General features: G+C 37.6%; 1 protein-coding gene across 1 annotated transcript; it reads right to left on the bottom strand.

Annotated features, from left to right (window-relative positions):
* Window positions 1-4,613: 4,613 nt before the first annotated feature.
* Window positions 4,614-8,160, bottom strand: LOC149954165 (protein FAM43A). Its single transcript, XM_090168946.1, has one exon. The coding sequence runs from the start codon at window positions 7,742-7,744 to the stop codon at window positions 6,788-6,790; it is 957 nt and encodes a 318-aa protein (XP_090025072.1). The 5' UTR covers window positions 7,745-8,160; the 3' UTR covers window positions 4,614-6,787.
* Window positions 8,161-10,499: the final 2,339 nt, after the last annotated feature.

Here is a 10,499-nt window from a genome sequence, read left to right as displayed (position 1 = left end):
CTCTATGGTAAATTAACATTGAAATCCCAAAATCACTTCAAAAATAATGATAAAATCACCAAAATCTCTACGAAATCCTGAAATCCCGTACAAAATAATGGCAAGTGTCCGACCCATCGGCGCCTTCCGATGTCAAATGCAAAAATTACACTCAGTAACCTTTTTTCATCTTTAAGATTTTTATAAAAAAAAAACCGTAGCAGCTTGATTGAAGAGAATAGCATTAGCAGCATATTTATATAGATACTTATCTCGTAAGAGAGATCTTATATACTTCTGGTATCAACTATAGTATTGTTGCCAAAAGCAAATTGCTTTCCTTCTTTCTGTCTGGTAAGAAAGTAACGATTTTCGGTGGTACAGAAGGCAGACAACAACGATGACGTAATGGTAGTTAAAAATATGTTTAAATAATAAATATAATAATTAAACGAATTTAAATTGTTATTTTCTCTGTATGAGATCCCATGAGTATGACCAACGAAATATATCATTAAAGGGAGTAGGAACTAAATCGAATTTTTTTTTCCTGCTAACACGACGTTTTAAAGGGACTATAACCACAGTGGCGGATACATATTGGGAGCTCAGGGGGAACCCCCCCTCTTGACGCTTAAGCTTTGAATCGGACTTGATGATAATAATCAGCTAGGCTAATACCCAAGGCACCACCTTAAGCCTAAGTCATCAAGCGACTTTTGAAGCCATTAATTCAGGTGGCCGGGTTACAATGCGTAGGAGGGTGGTGGCAAGCCCTGCATGCCACGCGATCGAGCCAACGGCTCCCTACACTAACTATTACCGTTAAAGGGAATATAACCTCAGGTATTTGGTGTAGAACACCAACGTTTGCAACTCTGGCCGCTCTTGCCTTTGGCTTTAAAAATGTTTGGCGCCACTGTACAGGGAAATATTAAAGGGAATATAACCTCAGGTATTTGGTGTGGAACACCAACGTTTGAAGCTCTGGCCGCTCTTGCCTTTGGCTTTAAAAATGTTTGGCGCCACTGTACACAGGACATTTGAAAAATTGAAGGGGTCTTCCATAAAGATTGCTTTGCAGGTTATATTCCCTTTAACCTCAACAAATTTTTATGGAAGGGGAAACCGAAGGGCTCGGGGGAAAACCCCTTATTTGTTATTACACCCATAGCTCAAGATGTCTTTCAGCGCACCCCCCCCCTTTAAAAATGTTTGGTGCCACTGTACGGGGAAATTTGAAAAATTGAAGGGGTCTTCCATAAAGATTGCTTTGCAGTTTATATTCCCTTTAACGTAGCTAGCGCCAATCACCCCTAGCTTCTATTAAACCTGGTGGCAGAATGTAAAATTCGTTGATACACTATAAATAAAAATATAGTACTTGTTAGAGCGCTTCCAATAAGATTTTATATAATTTAGTTCTGACGGCATGCAAACCTCAACGCGAAACCCACACTAGGTAGAAGACTAATGAAATGAAAGGGGCAGAGGGCAGCGTTGCCAGATCAAAAATCTGAAATTATCGTATCTAGGCCAAAAAATTATCGTACATTTCTTTTTGGCGCTAAATTTTAATTCATACATAAATGCGTTGAATTTAGATTATTTTTTTAAAGCACTACAGGAGTTTTATTTCAGGGAAATAAACAAAATGTCTATTATCATTATTAACTGAACTTAATATGTTTAAAAATGTATTAAAAAATGCGGTAATAGCTAGGAGTAATAAACTCACACTCAGGACTACGCGTACAGAAAATGTATATCATTCATTTTTAAGTAGAAAAGTTATATAAATTAAAGGGAATATAACCTGCAAAGCAATCTTTACGGAAGACCCCTTCAATTTTTCAAATGTCCCTGTACAGTGGCGCCAAACATTTTTAAAGCCGAAGGCAAGAGCGGCCAGAGCTGCAAGCGTTGGTGTTCCACACCAAATACCTGAGGTTATATTCCCTTTAATAATAAAATATAAATCTTTCGTAGGTTTTTAAAAAAATCTAAAGATTATCGTACATTATAGTACGTTGAGGCAGAATTATCGAAATAATGGTACGATATCGTACGCCATGAAAATTATAGTACGCCCTAAAAACTTTGATTAAATTATCGCACTGTGCGATAATTATCGTACGTCTGGCAACGCTGGCAGAGGGGCTCCGAGAACCCCCCAAAAATAAGCGGCTTGCCCGGGAAAACAGCCCACAAGACGAAAGATCCTGTCTGCAGCCATCCGCCATCGGGCGCCAATTAAATTAAGGGAAGAGGTGGGCGCATTCGAGGCGTCGAAAGTCGAGGCGCAAGGTGCCCCGCTTTGGCACCTTGCCCTCCAAAAGTCGCGCTTCAGGAAATCAGACCGAAATGGGGAAGTTCAAGAAACGCAATTTCCTCGCCTAGGCACTTCCTAAAAAAATCTAGGAACGTCACTTTTACACGGGGAGGGGAGCATTGGTATTTTTCCATCGAGAAAATGACATCAAAAATCAGGTACACGGGCACTAAACTAAGAAAACATACAACTACAGCAACCATAAATTATTTAACAATTTACGTAATGTACGAATGGGGAGAATGGCAGGGTGACCACAGTTCCTATATTTTCTCCTATAATTGTATTAAATTTAATACCCTATATTTTAACTCAAAAGTCTTAATAAATTAAAATATTTGTTTTTTACCCTTAGAAGTCTTTAAAACGTCCTAAATTTTAAAGATGCTTAGTTCCAACACTGTTCGCCGATAGTTTTTCCACTATTTCTATCGGTTTTCAATTTTTTTTTAATGTTATACCCCTTTAAACAATTTTGACAACCGTTTTCTCGTATGGTATAATTAATTTTCTAATATCCCCCCCCCCCCAAATGTTCTTCCTATATTTCACTGATAAATTTCCTATAATTCCTTTAAAGGATTTTAAAATATTCTGTGGTCACCCTGGAACCATAGTGCCCCCCGCGGATGGTCTTAACATCATATTTTTTCCTGATTATAAATAAAATAATTCTGGGTTGTGGTAATTTATATAATTATATTTTTGTAACATTATATTTAATTAATAATTAAGACAAGTTCTAAAATTGATATTTTTAAGACTATCCCAAGTGTGAAATTGATTACATAAAAGATACATTATTCGTCGATAGAATAGGGAACTAGTGTAGATATATCGCGCACAAACTAACATACTACGCGTTCTTAATCTCTTTAATATCAAAGACTCCTTGAAAGAATATTTCGACTCTAAAATAAATAACCTCAGCTTAAAAAAACCGTTTAGTTTAAAATTTCAAGTGTACGCAAGAATGTAAAAATTGGCAGGTCACGAACTCGATTTGTCTTAAGTGTTAGATGGAAACAATGGTGGAAAACCCCACGATTATCTTCGGAGCTACCGACCCTTTCAGAAAATCGAAAAGCAGGTGTAAGGAACAAGTGATAATTTTGAAATTTCATACCGTTTTGATTTATAGTGTTGAATTTAAATTAACTAGCCAAATGCTCGTCCTAGTTTAAGTGGTTAACCAAATTTTAAATTCCTCACCATATAACAATCTCGACATTTTTAAACTTTGCGACCCCGGTTTTAATCGATTATTACTATTAAGTAATGGATCATTTTAAAAGTAATAAATATTGAGTTTATATTTCGAGATTTTCCCATTCCGGGCCGCCTTTATACATTTACACGTAGGCAGTAGGTCCCCTGGGCTAACAGTGACGAGGAGATTTTTTGGGTACCCCTCAGCGTTGCCAGGCGTACGATAATTATCATACAAGTCGATAATTTCGAGATAATTTTGGGACGTACGATATTTTCAATGGCGTACTATATAGTACGCATTTTTTGATAATTCAGCTCAAGCGTACGATAATGTACGATAAGTTTTTTAAACCTGCTAATTTTAAACATAAGTTTTCAATCGCTTGAACTTTAAGTGTTATTAAAAAAATTTATTTCACAAGTTTAACGTCACTATTTGACACACAATTCAAATCTACCGCCAGTTATCAGGCATACGATAATTTTTTAGCTCTGGTACGATAGTTTGAGTTTCAGGAACTGGCAACGTTGGTAACCCTTCAATATTTAAGAAGCTCTTTTCATTTCAGAAACTATAAATATTTCTAGCCTTACCAATACCATTATTACTGAATAATCTAAAGCCTATTAAGATTCCAAAAGCCTCACTTCTATTAAAAACAGCAGAGCAGTAGACGGAATGCGGATCATCTGACATCGTGTTTTGTATTTGGATAGAAATATTTCGCGATTCTCTCGGTAGGAGCGCTGACGGGTGATGAAAATTGTGGAACCGCGGATTTTGCTTAGGTTTCGAGTCCAGTAATTATTCGTTAAAGATCTTAGCAGAGTAGTAACCATTTACGGAATTAAAATAAAACACTGATAACTCTCTCGTAAAAACATATTATTTACTTCTAATATTAAGCGTTATAAGAAAAATAGCCTATTTAACGCCTATCTAGTTTATTTTAACCTATTTAAACATCTATAACTCCTACAGGTGTCGGCTACGTGCGAGCGACTACGTGTATTTTATGACTTTGGCCTACATACCGAAGAGTAGGAATAGGTACCGGTATAAGCTTTAAGCAAAATAATTCAGTTCATATAGTTAAAAAAAAATCGTATATTTTCTCAAAACCACGAAATATACACAATCTTTTAAATATAATTTTTTTACACACAACAACAACACTTGAGGGGGGGTGGCATAATTTCTATAGTTACAGAATTGACAAAATATACATTAAGGATAGGCACGCGAAAAACCTTTTACTTATTATAATACATACATTTCTTTATACAGGATATTTTGAGCAATTGGTTTTCAAATACACGTAAAGGTTACATCTAATAACCTTGGTATCACCTTTTTTTCAATTTCTATGTACACTTTCTAATAAAAACATCTTTTACCAAGGATTTCGATGCATTCAATTCGAAGTTAATCCGAAATTGGCCAGGAGCTAAGAAACAGGAGTTGTAAAGTTTCATTTTATAATTAAAACGAAGTTTTAATGTATTCGATTTGCGATAATAAAAAGCCCATATCCCAATTAGGTAGAAAAAAAGATTCACAGAAACTGGGTCTAGGTTATTTCTAAAAAGAAATGAACAGAAAAGTCTGGCCTTGAAGGGATGACAGGAGAGTTTTCTAACTTTTTAAAGATATTTTAAATGAGGGTTGATTTTTAGTTTAGATAAACGCTTTTAGCATATTATAAAAAAAAGGAAATAAAATATATCTAGTACCCTGATCCGAAATAAATTTTCACAGAGAGAAAATTGGAGAGGATAGTTTCAAAGAGTATAAATTTATTTAAATTTAAGAAATAAATTTTAGTACAGGTTCATCGTCTATTATAAATTTTATTTTGAACAATAAGGAAAACTTTAAACCCTCGTTTAAAAACTAACGCGTGAACCTTTCAAATATATCCATTACATAAATATATTACAATATTTCTGAACGTAATGGATTGGTAATACGACAGCCGATAAGTTTCTAACAGCCAACACAAAACGCCTAGTCCTCATATTTTTCATATGGCAAGGTCTTGGCTCATTTCCATATTCTGCGGGGGCTGTTGTCCAAAGGGTGAATGCGCATTAAGTTAAGTTACAAACTAAATTAAATAACAGGTGCACTCAGCTTTTTATATCCCAATTTAGATTAAAAAACCAATCTAATCTTTAAAATAAAAAGAGTCAAATTTCAAGAATATTAATCTAAGAATTTTTAGGCCGATGGTGCGATTCAATAAAAATAATTGTATCTAATCGCTACTTAAAAAGATATATCATAGATTAAATAAAAAAATGGAAGCTAAACTAAGCCTAGGCTTAAATAGAGAGCTTAAGAAACTAGGAGAGGAGCCAAATGGGAAAAAAAAGTCGTGGAATGCCTATTTCTTGTTTTTCTACCTTAAGGCAAGTTATTAATCGGGCTATGACATTATAAAAAGTGCCTAGACCAAGTTTCTCGTTCGTATTTTTAACTCCCAGTTAGTTGACACTAAGGCCGATTCTAAAACGGGGGGATTTTCGTACGATCCTAGCCGTCGATAGAAGTGCCAAATGAGGGGGATTAGTTTTGGCGGTGTACCCGCCATCGAGATAACCATTACGCCAAGGTATTTCGGCCCTTCCAGTCAAATAATTTGCAATATGGATGGAAAAATATTAAGATATTCCCAAAACCGGTGTTGGGAGCTGCAAATTGTAAAAGCTAATCTCTCGCGTCATAAAGGAAGGAAAAAAAAGCAGAATATAATAAAAAGGTAAAATGTTTTTATATCCATCTATTTAATTTGATTTCATCTTTGGTTTATTGGTTATTATTTATAATAAGTTTATTTCCCGTAAATTATTTAAAAAAAAACTGTATGGATGTTCTATATACTTTTAAAAGTAACTAAGTAATTTTAACGATTACGTTTTAAAATAATTAAAGTTATTTATTATCGGTCAAATAAGTATAGTTAACTGTAATACCTGACTTTTGATAACTATTTATGGGACTTTTTTCAATAATATAACGTATAAAATCACAGTTACGATCAAAAAGGGAATTCAGGTAACAAGTTATACTTTCAAAACTAGGTTTTGAATATTTTTTTTCGACAATGATATGGGGGCGTATTCTCGGCTACGACAAGGGCAAATACTTTTTAAAGTATTTGGGACTATTATTACATATTTACACAAAATATAAAGGGCTGAAGTAGGGGTAGGAAGAACCTTAAAAAGTTAACTTCACGCGCTTAAAATTTTAAAAAGTTATTACATTCTGGAGGAGAATTCTTTGTCTTCCGAGTATCCGGACTCGTCGGAAACACTGTCCTCTTCGTCGATGGATTCGTCGATGGAGTTGAGATGCCGCATCCGTCTGGGATTGGGCATGTCCTCCACCGAATCGGAGTCTAAAAAGTCACTTTCAGCGCCAGCGATGTAGTGGTCGGACAAGGAGTCCACGTCGTCCGGCGTCAAGTCGGAATTGGAAGATTCTTGTTCGGAAGCCACGGAGCCGGCCATCAAGTCCTCGTAGTCGTAGTAGTCCTCGTCGAACACGTCTTCTTCCGCCGCTTCTTCGATTTCCTCGATGGACGTCAACTTAGGGGCGCTCTTGGAGCGTTCCAGGGGTGGCCTGAAGTTGACGGTACCCGTACTCAGGAGCAACTTGCGACGAGGGAGACTGGGGTGTTCGTAGCAGGAGTTGGCCAAAGATAGTCGGGCTTTCTGGCGACTCAATTTTTCCCGTCGGAACTCTTGCAGGGCGGCCGTTAGTTTTTGGTTGAGGAGGGCGGCCATGGTCCTGGCTTTCTCTTCTTTGGCACAGAGTACGGCGTGGCATCTCAGCTCCTGTTTCATCTTGCGCCCCTCGTGCCGGTATATCCAACAGAAGAGACGCGGGTACTGAGGGTGGGCCATGCAAAAGGTGACTCGATTGGCCCAGTATTCCGTCAGACCGTGCTCTTTGGTGACCGCTTTCAACCCGGAGTTGGAGATGGTGACTTTCATGACCATTTCGTGTTTCACGTTCGAGCAATAGTTTCGCCACAAAGTGGCCAACGGTTTGTCGCAACAACCCTCGCCTTTGGCCCAGGGTGTTAGGACATTCCCTAAATATATCACTTTGTAGGTCGGGTCGTATTCCGTAATGGTCACCGAACGTTTATTCCAGAACTTGTTCAGTTTGACGCGAATAGTGTTGTTGTTGAAGGTAAATGGCACTGACATTTTGACTCGATTTAGTTGATTTACTCGAAAATACGGCGCTAAAATAGCGCGAATCTGTTCGACTGACGAAATCAACCAAAAAAAAAAGTCGCCCGGTTCGGGTAATTTTTTTTAACCTTTTGACAAAGCGAATTTATTTAGGCACCAGGTGCGTCGAAAATCCGAGAAATCTGGCTCATTTTTCTAGTAGAAAAGTTGAACTTCACTAGTTTAATCGTATAATTTTATCAACTCTTTAAGTTAAGAAACAGTATCGTTAACCGCGCGTAATGTGAAACAAAACACGCGTCGAAATATTATTAAGTTTCAAAAGTTTTAAGTTGAGGATAAATTTTCTCACCGTCTTATTCGTATCGCAACCAAACTCAAAATTACCTGTTGTACTACTCTCGTAGTCTACCTGACGTTTAGCTTTCGAAGTTGGGGTAGGGGGGCAAGCGAGTAACGAGAGGGAGGGCGGCAAAGACGCGAGACGATTGGATAGATGGGGATTTCGCGGCGACGACGGCTCCACCTGGCGGCGAAAAAGCGGGACACACGCTCGTGTTAAGACGACGACTTAGCCGATACTTTGCCGAAGGGTAGGGGACGGTGGTAAAGGTTGCTAGTGCGAAGCCACGCCGGTAAATTTTGCCGCTTTCCACTGACGTAGCCTATGTATTTTTCATACGCTTTCGTTTTGCTGTAGTGAGACGCAGAAGGGGAGGGCAGGAAATAAGCCCCGCGGCATTTACAACCTTTCCCGGTAGAGCAGATGCCATTAGTTTTAGGTCAGTCCAACAAAATGAACGAACACTCAAATGTTCGAATGAAAACCAAACACGGCTTAGAAATTGAGCGGTACTTACGAGTGTTATCTTTCCATAACTATAAATATAGGCAAGAATGTATTGAAGTTACTAAGAATATTGGACCACAGGATTCTGATTCCTATCCTCGCAGCCTTTGTAGCTTAAATTCGTCTGCTTTCCCATTCAAGTTTGCTATATGATATGACCTTGAATGCGCCTTAAATGCAGACGAACTTTCTCCACAAAAGCTGCGAGGATGGTACCAGGGGTTAATGCTATGCTGAAATATTCTTAGTAACTTCAATACATTCTTGATATAGGCAGAGGCTGGGAGCTTGTGTTACCATAACTCTATAACATTGTGATAATATTTTACTGAAAACCAGCGTTGCCAGTTCCTGAAACTCAAACTATCGTGCCAGAGCTAAAACATTATCGATCTGAGAAATAATTATCGTATGCCTGAAAACCGGGGGGTAAGACACTCTGCGAACTCGGTGTACACTGCCGTACCTTTGACAGTGCTAAATGGAACTCGCGAACTCTTGAAAATATGTACCTTTAACAGTGCTAAATGCACGAACTCGGTGTACAGATTATCTGAGACTGTCTTACCCCTCGCTGAAAACTGGCGATAGACTTAAATTGCGTGCGAAATAGTGACGTTAAACTTGTGAAATCAAATCAATACTTAAAGTTTGGCCGATTGAAAACTTATATTTAAAAAATTATCGTACATTATCGTACGCGTGAGCTGAATTATCGAAAAATGCGTACTATATAGTACGCGATTGAAAACATCGCACGTCCCAAAAATTACCTCTAAATTATCGACGTGTACGATAATTATCGTACGTATGGCAACGCTGCTGGAAACTATTAATAAAGGGACGTCAACAGAGAAAGACACTCACATCAGAAACGTGTCTTGGTAAACCATACTGAGTATCATAAGGCTATAATTATATTCCATAAGTGTGTATGTTAGTCGAAATAATTACTGATGTGTGGGGTGACGTAGAATTTAGACCGCAATCGATAAGCGCCTCTAGCGAGGAAAATGCTCAACTTTAATCAAATTATCATCTACTCAGTGGTTTCACTGTGATGACGCATGGATCATGGACAATATAACCTTATTTAATCCATGCATGTATTAATTAACACAGGTACTCTTTACAGGTGGAATTTGTTTGGTCGGAACGCTACCTAGCGGACAAACTAGAAAAATTTGTTCAAATAAAGAGGGAAATTGACCTCAAAGGTTGGTCGTCTTCTTACAGGTTAACTAGTGCTAGAGGTGAACGGTAGATGGCGTATCCAACTTAAGGATTTAATTGATTAAAATAAAAAAACAATATTGTACAATAAAAAAGTTTTTATTACAAAACTTAGCTACGGCCGTTTCGGCGCCAATACTAGCGCCGTCGTCAGGCTAATTTACGACTGTCCTTGCAACTAGTTTAGTTAAGGATTTAAATCACAAGAAGGGGGAAAATTAGTTTTAACCGAAGAAATCTGGCGGCCTTGTTAAGAACAAATGCTATCCCAAAAAATATAGGGTATCTGTTCGTAAAAGACACATCCCTGCGTTAATTAATGGGTGATGAGACAAAGATAGCGACAAAAGTTAAACACCACAGCGAATTTCGGGTAGCTCAACTCCTAATTCTCTTCCTGTCAATTCTCGCTTCCCTAAACATGTGATTGGTTGATCTTAAAATTCATTTTACACCTGAAAATACGCCGCCATATTAGGGTATAAAAGCAGGTAAATAAGCCTGCTATACCTCACAATGTAACGGTACTGACACGTGCAAAAACTTAATTTGAAATCGGTCAATTATGAAGCCCCCCCTCAAAATTCAAACGGTACTGTTGCCCTTTAAAAATTGGTGTCCGAAAATTTTGTGAAATGCAACAATATACCTTTAATAACAATTTAAATATATTAGAATAATTCT

Source organism: Leiobunum rupestre, chromosome 3 (assembly GCF_980474605.1).
Source record: "Leiobunum rupestre chromosome 3, qqLeiRupe1.1.hap1, whole genome shotgun sequence".
Classification (NCBI taxonomy): Eukaryota; Metazoa; Arthropoda; class Arachnida; order Opiliones; family Sclerosomatidae; genus Leiobunum; species Leiobunum rupestre.
Note: the sequence above shows the minus strand (reverse complement) of the source record. Positions and strands in the feature narration are given on the sequence as shown.